At 35.7% G+C, this 17,444-nt stretch overlaps 1 protein-coding gene across 14 annotated transcripts in view; it reads left to right on the top strand.

Moving 5' to 3' along the window:
* The window catches only part of KMT2C (lysine methyltransferase 2C), a 268,830-nt gene that overhangs the window by 166,299 nt on the left and 85,087 nt on the right, over positions 1-17,444 (top strand). For all 14 annotated transcript variants that reach the window (XM_044765689.2, XM_070516758.1, XM_044765692.2 and 11 more), the window contains 4 exons: positions 3,950-4,069; positions 6,291-6,407; positions 15,104-15,205; positions 15,417-15,521. In XM_044765689.2, coding sequence (XP_044621624.1) covers positions 3,950-4,069; positions 6,291-6,407; positions 15,104-15,205; positions 15,417-15,521 — 444 coding nt within the window. The remainder of the gene's footprint in view (positions 1-3,949; positions 4,070-6,290; positions 6,408-15,103; positions 15,206-15,416; positions 15,522-17,444) is intronic.

The raw sequence follows: 17,444 nt of genomic DNA, 5'->3' as shown, positions 1-17,444 counted from the left end.
ACCTGCCATGATTGTTTCCATTTCCGTACCCTACAGTCCTTGTAACAGCTGTATAATTTACATGAGAAATTGGCCTCAAAGCAGAAAGAAGCTTAATGCTATGTTTAGATAGTTTTGGGGTTCAGTAGTTATTGTTGGAATCTAATTCAATCTCTGCCAAGTAGTATTTTTTAAAAGTTTCTATGTATAGGATTTAATAGCAAGTTGATTCCATTTAGCTCTCTTTACAGCTTAAAGTCTCCTGCTGGCTACATTTTGAATGCTTTGCTTTTAATTCAGTTTGTAGATTGTTTAAGAGTAACGGTGTTTTGAATAGCTTGGTAGTTTTTTTTTTTATAGCTGAGGAAATTGAAGATTCTAGGCTACGACTGGTGGGGGAATTAGTATTATTTCATATCGTAGGACAGTGTTTGTTGATGCATTTATGCATACATGCATGCAAAAAACAATATATGCTCAGTAGGAAAAAACAGATGTTCAGTATGCACTGAACAGAATACTTGACACAGCAGTGAACAAAAAGAGCATGGTTTCTGCTCATCAGGATTATAGGCCAATGGCAAGAAATAAATACAAGTGTAGTAAGTGTGAATTCAGGTGTAGCAATGATGTACAGCTGGTAGCAGGAGACGGGAGCTAACCTCTTCTGAATGATCTGTGTAAGTTCTTTTTGATCAAAGCTGAGATCTGATGGATAATTTATAACTAAAATGGATCATTACAGCTGTATTTTAGTTTTAAGGTCTAAGAATATATTAAATAATTTCGTCTCTGTCAAAACATCTAGGTGTAGTCATGATTTTTCTTTAGTTCCTATAAAATTGCACACTATCTTCCAATGTCTTATGATAATATACTTATTACAATTCATAATGTAGTTACCCAAGCTTTTATTATTTAAATCCTTCATAGTGGTTGAGTGCTTTTCTAATTAACTCAGAAATGGCATCCAAACATTCTTGATCTATAGAGCCCTTTGTTTTTTCGTCCATGTTATATGAAGTGTAAATGCTTTTTGAAGTGCTATATAATTTTGGCATCAAAGCCAACTTTTAAATTATGCTAAATAACATATTATCTTAGAGGATGACTTTTTTCTTTTTTTTTTTTGAAGATTTTATTTTTCCTTTTTCTCCTCAAAGCACCCCGGTACATAGTTGTGTATTTTTAGTTGTTGGTCCTTCTAGCTGTGGCATGTGGGATGCCGCCTCAGCATGGCCTGAGGAGCGGTGCCATGTCCGTGCCCAGGACCCAAACTGGTGAAACCGTGGGCCATGGAAGCGGAGCGCACAGACTTAACTATTCAGCCATGGGGCGGGTCCCAGAGCATGACTTTTTATGGAATGTTTTAAGAACTTTCTACTGACGTAACATCAAATGATCTATCAAAAGAAATTTAAGATATACACCAGCCAAATAGCCTCAGGGAAAAACCAGTGGAAATATTGGGAGAACTAAGTTTAGATATCTCTTGTCCCCACTCTCTACCCTAAATAATTATAAACAACAAAACATAAGACCCCAAATTGTGATGAATGAGAAGATGCAAAAAGTGTAGTAAGGGAGGTGATGGTTTTACTTGGAGTGCTGAGGAAGGGCCTTTCTGACGAGGAAATATTTAAGGCCGTACCTGGAGAGTCAGGAGTCAGCCAGCCATAAGCCAGGAGTTAGGTCGTTCTGAGTCAGTAGGGTCCCACTGGTGAATAACTGAACACGTGTGAAGGATCGCAAGGAAGCCAGAATAGCTAGGGCATACTGGCGGTGAGAGAGTGAGACAAGACGAAGCTGGAGAGAGGCAGTGGGAAAGGTTTGTATGCTAAGTGCAGTGAGGAGCTATTGAAGGATTTAGAACAGGGTAGTGACTTGGTCAGATTTACATTTTTGAAAAGTCCCTCTGGCTGCTTGATGAGGAGATGCAGTTGAGGAAGAAGCTTAAAGAGTGGTAGAGTGTTGCAGCGGGATAGGTGAGAGGTGATGTTGGTAGCCAAGACTGGTCCACTGGCATGGGAGTGCAGAAAAGTAGAATGATCAGAGGCAAAAGTTGAAGATAAAAGATACTGAGTTTACTGATGGTTTGGCTTGAAGGAGTGGAGGAGGAGAGGATTGAAGGGGCAGAAGGGAGTGATGAGGGAAAAGAGCAGATCAAATGACTCCCAGTTTTCTGACTTGAGGACTGGATCTGTTTCTAAAGATGGGGAAGATTATGAGATGGAACTGGTTAAGGGAGAGATTTTAGACATGGTAAACTTGAGAGGTTTTGTGTGACAAAATGGAAATGCTAAGAAAGAAGTTGAAAATCATGGTAACTTGGAGCTCTCAGAACTCGTTAGAACCAGAAATGTGACTTTGGGAGATAACAACATCCAATACAGTGTCATTATAGATAATCCCATTTAGCATGAGACTACATAGAGAAGGAGAGTTGTCCAGGCTTCAGCCCTGGGAAACACTGGGGCTTTAGAGGTCAGGTAGAGGAAGAAGTTGCTTGGGAGGCTGGGCAAGGTCAGCAAAGGAGGGCAGAGAAACATTCACAGGTGTCCTGCACCGAACCCGACAGAGTTGTATGTAGGTGTTTAGAGTTTGAGTAAAATAAGAACAGAGAAATGACTTTTGGCAGCAGAGAGGTACAGAAAACCCTGGATGCAGTAGGAAAGAAAACATAGGTATCGATGCAAGTTGATCTGATAGTGGAAAAGTGGGATAATTGACTTGTCAGTGAAATCACCATAGCCGTTAGCTCAGCTTGAGGATAGGTTAATTAAAAGTGAAACCATCTCTCCCTTGTGTAGTGTTTCTTAAAATACTGTGATTCCATTAACTATCTCCTCTGGAAAGGGTAGTCAAGCTCTTATTTCTGGCTGATTAAATTCCCAGTGGCATTTTTATGTGATTGATAAGCTACTACTTGTTAGTTTGATAATATTCTCGAAACCTGGTAAGTACTGCATTTCTTGTTTTAAGTTTTGGTCATGTAATTAGTAAAATTATAGCATGCATTGTTGAACTACCTAATTCAAAATAGGTTCTTTATTGTTTGAAATTTGTTTTGTGTTTTTCTTTAAAATGTTATCTTTGTGAGTAAACATTTTTCTTTATTCTGCTTAGCATCTTCATCAGATTAGTTCAGGTTATTGCTGAATGTGGTTATTTGGAAGTGAAATGTCTTAGTTTTGTTTTAACTGTTTTAATAAATACTATTTCTTGTGTAAATAATCAGGTACTTTAGGCATTTTAATTTGCAAATTTAGAACAATTTGCTTTAACAGTTTCTCACTTTTCAAATTAGTCCCTTAGATGTAATCTGGCTAAGGGAGAGATTTAGTATGAGTGTCCCATAAATAAAAATAAAAACCAAAACTCACAGCTAATGGTCACTGAAGGAAGGATTATAATGGTATTTGCATCTTAAGGTTACAAGCTAATTTTCCGCAGTTTAAAGTGAATGCATCTATTGATTGCTCGTATTTCTGATTGCATTTTTGGCTTACTGCTATGGTTGTTTATAGCAATAGGTATACATACATAACATTCTTTAAAGTTACCCATTTCTCCTTTCCAGTAGAATGATAATTGTTAGAAGAAAATAATCCCCAGATAGTTTCCTATGGTGTTACTTCTTAGAGTTTGATTGACTTTTTCAATTATATTTTCGTGCTATAATTGCAGTTTTTGAGCCAATGTCGATGTCATAGAAACCTTAACTTTTAGTATGTTTCATTGTACCAATGTTTCAACCAGAATAAAATATTTAATGTAAATTCTAACTGCAAACATTTAAGTATAAAGTCACTGTAAGTGATAAACTTATTTTCTCTACCTTGAAGCAATTTGTCCTAAATTTCCATACGTCTGCATTTGTTTTTGCTGTTCTAAAATTCCTTAGTTGCTGGCTTTGACCTTTTCCGTTGCTGAGTTTTATACATCTATTTTCTCACCTGCCATATCCTAGGGGGCTTGGAGTACCCATAATACAGTGAGCCCACCTTCCTGGTCCCCAGACATTTCAGAAGGTCGGGAAATTTTTAAACCCAGGCAGCTTCCTGGCAGTGCCATTTGGAGCATCAAAGTGGTAAATAAAATTGCATTTACATTCATACATCATTTCTTTCTGGTTGGTTTTGTCCAAGTAGAAGAGTTAAACCTTTCTTTTCTAGATAAATAGTTCAGCTTCCGCAGCCAGGTTTTTAATCTAACAATTTTGATGTGGAGCAGCAGCATGCTTGCACTTAAAGATCTGAGTTAGGAGGAGATTAAACTGCAATGCTACACGACTGATTTTAAGTATAAGTTTTCTTAATACGTTCTTTATGATTGCTTCCTTTTATGTTGTAATTACCAGTATTTCTATGGGTGGAAATCCTTGTCACACAGGCTATAAAGTAATTAAGGACTTGCTCATTTATGATATCATAAAATTTTGTTGCTTACAAAAGAATAAAAGAAAAACTACGCTAATCTTGTGTTCTAATGGACAAGAAATAGCAGAACTACAGGAGCTTTCACTGTCTGTGTTAATAACTTCAAAACATTAGGGCCTCTTTTCCATGTCATTGCTGGCTGACTCTGCTAGTCCTTGAAGTTAATAGTCCGGTTCATTTTGAAGGGTAAAAAATTAATTTGAAAAAGTGTTAATCATCTGAAAAGTTAACGTTTTTACTCATTAGAGAAGACAATTTTTATATATTTAATATAATTATGGAATGAGGCTGTTTAGACTACACTAATCAAGGATTTCAAGGGAGTTCTAGATTCCACTTTCTTATTTTCTGTCACCACTGGAAGAACTATTTGAAACTCACTCTAATATCATGCCAGGTGTTTAAAGTATAAATATTTGTTTTAAGAGTATAAAAGATGAGTTGTTTGACAATTTTGAAGCAAGTACTCTCGATTTTTACTTATTCTTATCTGTGTCATTGGATGTTGGGGAAAGATAAATTGAGAGATTACTATAGTCTTGATTTAATTTTTGGTTTAACTTTAAAAAAAAAACCAAGAACTATCCAGTTCAACCCTACTTTATCCCTTGTTCAAAGAAGCTCAAGAGATCTAAAAGAGAGGCCATCTGAAAACTGGAGGTTCGCTGTATTTGTTAAAACCAAAGGGGAAAATGGTCCCCCCTCCATTAAGTTATTGACTTAGAAACTATTTTGCTACATAGGTAACGAGCTCAGCATTTCAAACTATGATATGACATCAATTGAAGATATAACATACATTTAACTTGTTAAAGGAAAAACTATCAGAATTTTCTGAGTATTTTAATAAGTTTAAGTATACATAAAGTATGTGTAGATATCAGGACTTTTTAGGTAGTAAAAAGTTAGTCTGATTATAAACAAGAAAAAGACAACAACAAATAACCCTACTACTTATTTGTTAAAATATCAGGGAATTTAACATGTTTTCCCATGGAATTTTTGCTTGTGTTAGGTAAAAATTTAGAAATTATTTCCATTTCAAGTAACTATTATCTAGATGATTTAAACCACATCAACTTTCTTATAATCTTTAAATAAATTGTCCTCTAAATACTATGGTAGAATGAGGTACATGTTTAATTCAAATAGACAGCTATTGAATGGTAAAGGAAATTGACAATTTTAATGACAGGAAAAATACAGTTGTACACTACCAGAAATCAGCTTTCATACTATGTAGCAGTTCAGAATAGTGGTTAAGGATGTGGACACTGGAACCAGACTTGCTAGCTCTATGATTTTGGACAAGTTACTTAACTTTTTTATCCCTCAGAGTACTTATCTCTAGAATGGGGATAATAAAATGGTACTGACCTTATGAGATTGTTGAGAGTAAAAAGTGCTTGGAGCAGTACATAGCAAGTACTCAGTGTGTGTTAGCTATGACTGTAATTACTGAGAGACCAGTTAACAAGAGAGTCCTTCCTTCTGCTTGCTCTGTATTGAATACACATTGCTGCACATGCAGATACCTGGATGGGGTTGTGGTGGTTGTAGTTGCCTCGAATGTAGGATTAAGAAATGGGAAAATAATGCCAAAGTTTGCTGAGGCAAGGCATTCGCAATGATAGACCTGAAGTTTGAGTCTAAGGTTAAATGCTTTTTATGTTTATATATTTTTAAGTTGCAGAGTACATATTGAGAGAGACAAATAATAAGCCTGGTCTCTTAATATTTATCATCTGATCAAAATAAAAGAGAGAAGCAAGTATCTGTGTAACATTTAATAAGGCGTTTTATGTCACATTTGGATTTTAAAATTCTTATGGATGTTTTCAGAATGCTGACTTTTCCTTATCTGTTGTGTAGGGCCGTGGGTCGGGATTTCCAGGAAAGCGGAGACCTCGTGGTGCAGGACTGTCAGGACGAGGCGGCAGAGGCAGGTCCAAATTGAAAAGTGGAATTGGGGCAGTTGTCTTACCTGGGGTAAGGCTTGCTTCCTTTACCTCGGCTATAACCCTTCACATGTCGACTGATGGAGATATCTCATTTGTGGCAAATTAGGTAGATCGTAAGAGTCCTATAAGTAAGCTAAATAAATAAGTTAAAATTTTTATTTTATTTTATTCTCTCTCTACTTTGCACCTTTTTTAAACCTCTGGTCAGATTTTCTTTTGTATTTTCTACTTTCTCATCCTTTTTCTCTTTTCTTACCTTCCTTTTTGCCTCTTCTCTTTCTATCCCAATTGTTCCCCCAAGTTCAATGTGTAATATATTTGCTCTTTTATTTGAAAAAACAAAGTAAACTCCTGTTATATTCTTGAGTTTATTTAATAATTTTTAATTATGTTGGCTTTTTAAGTTTTTGATTGTAGTGGCTCTCAGTTTTATAATATGGCTAAAGAAGAAACTAGAAAGTTGCACATTAGTATGAACTCTGAAAACTTTGAAGATTTTATGATTATCTTTGACATATTTTAAAATTGATAAATATTTGCTCATTGGCATGTTAAGAGGTTTTATTTAAATGTGTATTGTAAAAGCTGTATTTGGCAAATAATGACAGATATTTCGTGCAGTAACTTTGCTATTTTACCAAAATCCTGTTTTTCAAATTCTCGTTGTCATTTAAAGTTCAAGAAACAGGTGGGTTTGTTCAGTTTTGCTACTAAAGGAGTAAAGAAACATGGATTCTGGTCCTTTTTTAAAAAAAGCAAATCCTCTCCCAAAACTGACATTGAGGTATAGTTGATATAAAATAAGGTACGAATATTTAAACTTTAGAGTTTTGTAGGTTTTGACATGTACACCCTTGAGAAGGACACCACAATCAAGACAGTAAACATATTCATCCCCAGAGCTTCTGTTCCTGCCCCGTCTGCTTGTGGTTGTCCCAATTGGCCGCCCTGTGTTTGCATGGGCCGGGCCACCGCGGCAGAGTGGGCGCCCCTGCGGACCGGGCTGACCCCGCGGACCAGGCTACCGCTGCGCAAGTGTGTGTGCCATCCCCCAAAGTTTCGTGTGCCCCTCCGAAATCCTTCTGCTTTCCTCCCTGCCTCCAGTCCTCACCCCCAGGTGCTGACTAATCTGACTTCCATTGCTGTCGATTAGCTTGCATTTTCTAGAGTTTATGTAGGTGGAATCATACAGAATGTACGCTTTTTGGTCTGATTTCATGCAACATAATTATTTTGAGATTAATCCATGCTCTTGCATATGTTAATAGTTCATTCCTTTTGTTGCTGAAGAGTATCCATATTATGGATGTGCCACACTTTGTATCTGTCTTCACTTGTTCAGTGACTTTGTGGTTACTTCCGTTTTGGCTGTTCGAAACAGAGCTGCTGTGAACTTTTATATTTGTCTTTCTATAGACGTATGCTTTCTTTTCTCATGGGTAAGTATCTAGGAGTGGAGTGGCTGGATATATAGTAGGCGTATGCTTAGCTTTTTAAGAAAAGGCTGTTTTTCAAGTTGGGTGTGATATTTTATGTTAGCAAGAGTGTGTGAGATTCCTCTTCCCTCCACGCACTCACCTACACTTGATATGGTCAGTCGTCTTAATTTTAGCCATGCAGCAGGTGTGTTAATGGCATCTCATTTGCATTTCTCTAGTGACTAATGATCTTGATCAGCTTTTTCATTGCTTATTTGCTCTCTGTATATCTTCTTTGATAAAGTTGCTCATCAAATCTTTAGTATATTTTTAAAAATTGAGTAGTTTTTTTAACTTGGTGAGTTTGGACATTTCTTTATGTATTCTGGACACAAATGCTTTATCGTATATATAATTTGCAAATATTTTCTTGGATTTTTTTTTGGTTTTTATTTTCTTAAGTATGTCTTTTGAAGAGCAGATGTTTTAATTTTGTTGAAGTCCAGTTTATTGTCCTTTTGGTGTCAGAGAAATATTTGTGTAACCCAGAGTCACAAATATATTCTGTTTTCTTCTAGAAGGTATATGGTTTAAGGTTTTGCATTGAGATCTGTGATCCTATTTGAGTTAATTTTTATGTGTGGTATGAATATGGATCAAAGTTTAGTTTTTTCCATACTGAATATCCAGTTGTTTTAGCACCATTTCTCTGAATTGCCCTTGAGTCATTCCTGAAAATTAGTTATTTGTATATTTGTGGATCTAATTTTGGAATCTCTGTGCTATACCATCGATCCATTTTTCCGTCTCTAGGCCAATACTGCACTATCTTGATTACTTCTACCCTGTAACTACCCTTGAGGGGCTGACCCTGTGGTGCAGCGGTTAAGTTCGCACACTCTGCTTCTGCATCCGAGGTTTGCCGGTTCGGATCCTGGTGTGGACCTACAGATTGCTTGTCAAGCCATGCTGTGGCAGGCATCCCACATATAAAGTAGAGGAAGATGTGCATGGATATTAGCTCAGGGCCAGTCTTCCTCCACAAAAAGGGGAGGATTGGCAGCAGATGTTAGCTCAGGGCTAATCTTCCTTAAAAAAAAAAAAAAAGTTTGTAACTACCCTTGAAATCAGACACTGTCTTCTGATTTTCTACTTTTGTCAGAGTTATTTTGGCTGTTCTAAATCCTTCATATTTCTATATGAATTAGCTTGTCAATTTCTACAATAAGCCTGCTAGGATTTTGACTGAGTTTGCATTCAAACAATAGATCAATTTGGGGAAAGTTCACGTTTTAACCATACTGAATTTTTCAAGCCATAAACATGTGAATCACTCCATTTTTTAGGTCTTTAAATTCTCTCAGTGATGTTCTTTAGTTTTCAACATACAGGTCTTTCACACAGTTTCTCAGATATCTCTCTTAAGTCTTCTATACTTTTTATGCTATGGTAAATGGTAGTGTTATCTTAATTTCAAATTTTGGTTGTTGGTTCCTCGTATCTAAAATACTACTCTTTTTTTTTTCCCTGAGGAAGATTTGCCCTGAGCTAACATCTGTTGCCAGTCTTCTTCTTTTTTTTTTTGGCTTTGATGTGAGCCGCCACAACAGCATGGCCACTAGCAGACAAGTCGTGTAGGTCTGCACCTGGGATCCGAACCCAGGCTGCAGAAGCAGAGTGCACCAAACTTAACTGGTAGGCCACCAGGTGCTACAAATATGATCCCAAAATGCTACATATATGATCATGTTGTCTGCGAATAAAGAAAGTTTTCTCTTTCTTTTAAATCTAGAGGCCTTTCATTTTTATTTTTTGTTGCATTTGCTATAACCTTCAGTACAGTATTGGATAGAAGTGATGAGGTCAGATAACTTGTGTTGTTTTTGATCTTGGGGAGAAAGCATTTAGTCTTTTATTTATTTCTTTATTTTTAAAAGACTTTATTTTTCCTTTTTCTCCCCAAAGCCCCCTGGTACATAGTTGTGTATTTTTAATTGTGGGTCCTTCTAGTTGTGGCATGCAGGACGCTGCCTCAGCATGGCTTGATGAGTGGTGCCATGTCCGAGCCCAGGATCCGAACCAGTGAAACCCTGGGCCGCCGAAGCAGAGCGCGTGAACTCAACCACTCAGCCATGGGGCTAGCCCCTTATTTATTATATTTGGTTTGTGGTAAAATTGGTTTATAACAGTATATAACTTTCAGGTGTACATCATTATATTTTGATTTCTATGTAAATTACATCATGTTCACCACTCAAAGATCAATTATAATCCGTCACCATATACATGTGCCTAATCACCCCTTTCGCCCTCCTGGTAACCACCTTCCCCTCTGGTAACCACCAATCCAATCTCTGCCTCTGTGTGTTTGTTCGTTGTTGTTTGTATCTCCTACCTATGAGTGAGATCAAACAGTAGTTGACTTTCTGCCTCTGACTTATTTCACTTAGCACAGTACCCTCAGGGTCCATTCATGTTGTCACAAATTTCATCATTTCTTATGGCTGAGTAGTATTCCTTTGTGTGTATATACCATATCTTCTTTATCCATTTATCCCTCGATGGGCACCTGGATTGCTTCCAAGTCTTGGCTATTGTGAATAATGCTGCCATGAACATAGGGGTGCATATATCTTTACACATGCATGTTTTCATGTTCTTCGGATAAGTACCCAGCAGTGGAATAGCTAGGTTGTATGTTAGTTCTATTCTTAATTTTCTGAGAAATCTTCATACTGTTTTCCATAGTGGCTGCATGAGTTTGCACTCCCACCAGTGCATGAGAGTTCCCTTTGCTCCACATCCTCTCCAACACTTGTTATTTCTTCTTTTATTAATTATAGCCATTCAGTCAGGTGTGTGGTAATATCTCATTGTAGTTTTGATTTGCATTTCTCTGATAGTGATGTTGAACATCTTTTCATATGTCTGTTGGCCATCTCTATATCTTCTTTGTAGAAATGCCTGTTCAGATCTTTTGCCCATTTTTTAATTGGGTTGTTAGTCTTTTTGTTGTTGAGATGTATGAGCTCTTTGTATATTTTGGATATTAACCCCTTTTCCCATATATGGCTTGCAAATATCTCCTCCAAATTGTTAGGTTGTCTTTTCGTTTTGTTGATGGTTTCCTTTGCTTTGCAGAACCTTTGCAGTTTGATGTCGTCCCATTTGTCTATTTTTTCTATTGTTTTCCTTGCCCAGGCAGCCATGGTACTTGTGAAAATATGCTGCTAAGACCGATGTCGAAGAGCGTACTGCCTATGTTTTCTTCTAGAAGTTTCATGGTTTTAGGCCTTACATTCAAGTCTTTAATCCATTTTGAGTTAATTTTTGTGTATGGTGTAAGATAATGGTCTACTTTCATTCTTCTGCAATTGGCTGTCCAGTTTTCCCAAACCATTTATTGAAGAGACTTTCCTTTCTCCATTGTATGTTCTTGGTTCCCTTGTTGAAAGTTAGCTGTGCATAGATGTGTGGGTTTACTTCTGGGCTCTTGATTCTGTTCCATTGATCTGTATCTGTTTTTGTGCCAGTACCATGCTGTTTTGGTTGCTGTAGCTTTGTAGTATATTTTGAAATCAGAGTGTGATACCTCTAGCTCTGCTCTTTTTTCTCAGGATTGCCTTGGCTATTCAGTGTCTTTTGTTGTTCCATATAAATTTTAGGATTCTTTGTTCTATTTCTGTGAAAAATGTTGTTGCGACTTTGATAGGGATTGTATTGAATCTGTAGCTTGCTTTAGGAAATATGGACATTTTAACTACATTAATTCTTCCAATCTAAGAGCACGGAATATCTTTCCATTTCTTTGTGTCTTCTTCGGTTTACTTTCAACAATCTTTTGTAGTTTTCAGTGCACAGATCTTTCACCTCTTTGGTTACATTTATTCCTGAGTATTTTATGCTTTTTGTTGCAATTGTAGATGAGATGATATTCTTAATTTCTCTTTCTGCTACTTCATTGTTAGTAGATTTAGTCTTTCATCATTAAGTATGGTGTTAACTCTAGTTTTGTTTTTTTAATAGACATGCTAAATCAGTTTGAGGAAGCTTCTTCCTAGTGATAGTTGGCTGAGATTTTTTCTTTTAATCAGGAGTAGATGTTGGATTTTGTCAAGTGGTTTTTCAGCCTTTACAGAGATGACCATATGGCTTTTGTTCGTATGGTGAACTAGTACATTGACTGGCTTTTGTGTATGCAAAAGGAATCTTGCATTCCTGGGATAAACTCTACATGGCGATAATATTTTATCTTTTTTACATATTGTTGGATTCAGTTTGCTAAAAATTTTAGGCTTTTCATGTCTGTGTTCATGAGGGATATTGGTCTATAGTCTTACTTTCTTATAATGTCTTTGGTTGAGGTAACAGCATAACATTGGCTTCGTAGAATGCGTTGGGAAATATATTCTCCTCTTCATTTTTCTGGAAAAGTTGTGTAGTATTGGTTGTATTTCTTCCTTCTATTATTTATAGAACCATTAGTGAAGCCATTTTGGCCTGAAGTTGTTTTTGTGACAAGATTTTTAACTACAGATTGAATTTCTTCCATAAAGTTTAGGGCTATTTAGGTTATCTGTTTGTTCTTGCATGAATTTATCTTGGAAGGAGTTTGTCCATTGTGTGTGAGTTTACAAATCTGTTGACCTAGAGTTGATCGTAAGTATTTCTTTATTGTCCTTTTAGTATGTGTAGAAGGTGTTGTGATGTCGTCTTTCTCATTCCTAATGTTGATAATTTGTGTTTTCTCTCTTTTTCTCATTGGTCTTTCTTGAGGTTTATCAATTTTATTGATCTTCTTGAGCCAACCTTTGCTTTCGTTAATTTAAAAAAATATTTTTTTCTAGTCTTTGTTTCACCGATTTCCACTTCGATCTGTATTATTTCCTTTCTTCTCACTGAAGTTAATTTGCGCTTCTTTTTCTGTTTACTTTTTTATGTTTCTGTTTGGAAATCCCTAACTTATCAAGTTTTAGTTAGATGTTTTGCTTATATCTGTGGTTCAGGAAAATAAAACTTCTGTCACCTTTAGGACAAATCAGACTACTACCTATGCAGGCAACAATAGCATATATTTTCTCAAAGATTGCCTTCTTCACCCTTGAGGTAGGTTTTATTTCAGTTTAAAGGTTATCAAATCATAAAGTGAAAATAATAGGTCACTAAGCTAGGTAACATTTTTCTTCTGTGTACAATTATCTGTTAAAAAAAAGTCTTGAGTTTTTTTCAGCACTTACATAATTTAAGTATGCTTCTCCACTCCCCACCCCCCACCTCCCCTGGTTGAATCTAGGGGATATTGCAGCTTTTTCTACAGACTTTGTTTCTGGTTTATACTAGGATGCTATATTCCACCTTGTTTTTCATTTTGAACAAAAGCATTTTCTGGTTAAAATTTCCTTTGAAAATAAGAATAATGTTTTTACCATTTCTTTTAGCTACTCACTATTTATCATCCAATTATAAAAGCTATTTTGTTTTCTGTGTTGGAGATGGGGAGATAGAAATGCATACTGTTTGTTTCAATATACTTGTGGTATCTATATTTTAGCCATTGCCACAGTTTTGTATTTTAATAATGTTCTCAGTGAATCATTAGTCCTCTGGTTGAATTACTGGTTACTTCACTCTTAGTAGGCACTTGATTATTCCTGATGGAATGACCATTCTACTTTTATGAATCATCTTGTTTGACTTGCTAAAATCTTAAAAAGCTGATTTTGAGATACACATATAATATATGAATAAATTTCCTGTATTAAAAACATTAAAACATTATATGTAGATCAGAATTTTCTCTACCACTGCTACCCCTTAAGTCCTGGTTTTCTCCCTGTTACCAGTTTGGTGCCTTTACGTATTAGGTTGATCTATATGAAATTGCCAACATTCAACCATTTTTGTCTGCGAAAGAGCAATTTCTTATGATTCAACTTGTTATATATGCCAGTAGACTACATATAATTGCTTTGTGTATTTTCATACCAGAATGCTCTACGTTACATATTATTCCACAGCTTATTTTTCTACTCAACAATGTAGCTTGGTGATATTTTTCATGGAAATTCATACAAGTTTCCACCTTGCTGTTTTTGAAGTACTGCATAATTTTCCAAAGTTTGAATTTGCCGTAGTATTAGTCTTTCCCCAGTGATGACTGTTTAGGTTGTTTACAGTTTTCTCTTGTAGTCTTTAGACTTTTTATTACTGTAAATTGTTCTCATTGTTGGCTCTATCATAAAACAGTAGGACCGTCTACTAAAACCGCATTAAACTTAGTTACATTGGAAAATATTTGTCTTGTAATATATTCCTTCTATTTAGTTATTCTTCTTTCAGTCATTCTTCAAAAACAGTAATTCTCTTACTTTATATATCGACCATAACCTGTTGTGTTTCAGCTCTGTTCTTCTGGGTTAGACAGTAAGCTTCTTCAGGGAAGAGTATCATGTTTTATAATTTTGACATTGGCCTCCTTGTTCTCTTTTTTACCATCTAATTCAGAGGTTTTTTTCATCATAAGCACTCTGGAAATAATTATTAATAAAACAGTAGGTACTTAATTTGGTTTAACCAAGTCCAGAAATGAACATCTTTGGTTGATAATCCTTTGGCTAATACTGAAATTTTGATAAGTTATTCAAAATAATATTCTCAAGCAGTGCTTGTCTAGAAGAAATATAATGTGAACCACATATCCAATCAAAAACTTCCTAGTAGCTACATTAAAAAAGGAGAGAGGAACAGGTAAAATTTAACTTTAATGCAGTATGTCTTTTGGTTCAATATATTCAAAATATTACCATTTCACCATGTAATATATAAAATATACATGATTATTTATGAGCTATATTTACCTTCCTTTGTTTGCTACTAAGTCTTTGAAATCTGGTGTGTATTTTATACTTAGAGCACATCTCAATTTGCCCTAGCAGGCTTTCAGAGTCCCTAAAACAGAGTGATTGCTCATGTACCTCTATGTATATGTATATGTGTACACACACAATGTAAGATTTTGTTTCTTGATTAGAATGTGTGGGTAATCAAGTTTTACTAAAGGTGGGTTAATACTTTCTCATTACTTCCTGAGCTCTGGGACTAGTAGCTCTGAAGAAACAGGTGAATAAAAAATGTCGTGGCTTACACTTTTATGCTAGTCTCTTGGCAATAATAATCTGATTTGGAATGGTTAGTCTAGATCCTGGGAAAAGTTGTACTTTAAATATGAGTCTTCTCAAGCTTTCCAGTTAAGTATAATACAAGTGAAAAATATAACTTCACGTTTTATGTATTTTGCTTTTTATAGGTGTCTGCTGCAGATCTTTCATCAAATAAGGATGAAGAAGAAAACTCTATGCACAATACTGTTGTGTTGTTTTCTAGTAGTGACAAATTCACTTTGCATCAGGTTTGAACTAAATTATTATTGTCTTCCACTTTTGAATTCCTCCTTGCTCATTCCTGCTTTATCCCATATGCACAGAAGTCATCTAATATTTAGCTCTAGAGCTTTATTAGCTAAGAAGGTATTTTTTAAAAATTATGAAATTAGTATATTAGTGTATTCTTTCTTAGCTTAGTCTACAGTTTAAAATATATTCATGTATTCTTAATTTCAGGATATGTGTGTAGTTTGTGGCAGTTTTGGCCAAGGAGCAGAAGGAAGGTTACTTGCCTGTTCTCAGTGTGGTCAGTGTTACCATCCATACTGTGTCAGTATTAAGGTAAATACATTTGTTTAAATGAGTTAACAAGAATGTATTGAATTTTGATTTGATTTGAGTAGTATCATGCTGCTTCCACTTCTTATAATTAATCAAGTATTGTTTTTTAAGATTATTATATATATGTGATAATATTTAAGTACTTTAAATATTACCTTTAATGCATTACCTCGAGAAATTAACTCCTGTATAAATCTGTCATCTTAAATTGTAGTAATTATCCTGCTTCTGTCTTGAAAAAGTAAAACATAAAAATGTATGCATTTAATTTAAAAGATACTTTATACTATTATTTGCTAAGGTACAAGGTTTAGTTGATTCCTTCTTTCTGTTGATTATAAAGGTTGAGAACAACTAGAATAGTTAGGAAAAAATTTATTAGCCCACCCTGGTCTCTCCCCACATTCTCTTTTCTCAACCCGCACCCTATACAAAAGGGCATTTTCTAGGCTTTTTGCGTCAGTGGGTTGATACTTTTAATCAATTTTGGAGCACTTTTGGCTATTATTCAATTTTTTTTCTTCCTCTCCCTACCCCCCAAATCTCAGTTGTGTGTGTGCGCGCGAAATTACTTGATACTATCCCCAAATCATGGACACTTGGTTGATTATTTTTTTTCAGTTGTTTTTCTCTCTGTGCTTTAGTTTGTGTAGTTTCTATTACATTCCCCAACTCACTATTATTATGCAGTATCTAATTTATTTTGAAGTCTATCCAGTGGAGTTTTAACTCAGATAATTGTATTTTTTGATCTCAGTTTCATTTTATAGTTTATAGTTATCTTGTAGTTTCAATTTTTTCTCCATTATGTTTTTCTCTTTCAAGTCCTTGTATGTATAATTGTCTACTAATTCTATTACCTCTGACATTTCTCATTGTACTAATCAATCTTTCTCCTCATTAGGATAGGTTTTCCTGTTGTTTTCTTTTTTTACATCCAGTAATTTTTGATTGAATGTTGACACGGTGCATCGTGATAGTATATTGTTGGGAGTCTGGATTTTTGTTCCTTTAAAAGTATTGAGTTTTTGTTTGGCAGGTAGTTATTTGTGGATAAGTTTGAACCTTTTGCAGCTTCTTTTTAAGCTTTCTGGGGTAAGTCTGGAGAGCCTTCAGTCCGAGATAGCTAGTCTCAAACTTTTTGTTCTTAAACGTTAACACTCTTAAAAATTATTGAGGACCCCATAGAGTTTTTCTTTATGAGGATAATAATTATTGAATATTGACCATTTTAGAAATTAAAACTGAGGATATTTTAAAACAAAAATATATAAGCACAGCTTGTATGATGTCAATGTAGTGGTGTTTTACGTATTGCGTAGCCTTTGCAAAACATCACTGTGGGTGAATTAAAGTGAAAAAAGACAAATGACATCTTAGTATTATTATGAAAGTAGTTTTAACCTCACGGACCTGCTGGGGTTCCCCAGACCACCCTGTTCTAGCGCTAGCTTAATCTATGCTTGAGGCACGGCCTGTATGAGATCTCTACTGGAGTCTCCCCGCTGCTCCCCTTTGGCCCCAAATTCACCAGTGTCTTTTCACACTGACTGGTTGCAATTCAAATGTCTTCCAGCATTGTGCGAGCTCTGATTATTCAGTTTACAAATTCCCAATAGTTTTTCTTTGCTCTGATTGTGGGTACTGGTTTGGCCTCCCAGATGTGCTGCTTGGTATTCAGCCAAAGACTTCAGGGAAATCCTTTATAGATTTCTGGAGTTCTTACTATTTATTGCTTCATCCTTTCTAGTACTCTGTCCTGCACATTCCAACTGCCTCAACCTCCCTGAACTCCATCCTGTGTCCTAACCTCAGGGAGACCGTTGTGCTCTGCTGGGGTTCTCCCTCCCTGAGAAGCATTCTGGAAAATATCTGCAGGTGGAATATCGTAGGATGCTCTTCGCTTGGTTCCCTCCTCTCAGA

Source organism: Equus asinus, chromosome 1 (genome assembly GCF_041296235.1).
Source record: "Equus asinus isolate D_3611 breed Donkey chromosome 1, EquAss-T2T_v2, whole genome shotgun sequence".
Classification (NCBI taxonomy): domain Eukaryota; kingdom Metazoa; phylum Chordata; class Mammalia; order Perissodactyla; family Equidae; genus Equus; species Equus asinus.
Note: the sequence above shows the minus strand (reverse complement) of the source record. Positions and strands in the feature narration are given on the sequence as shown.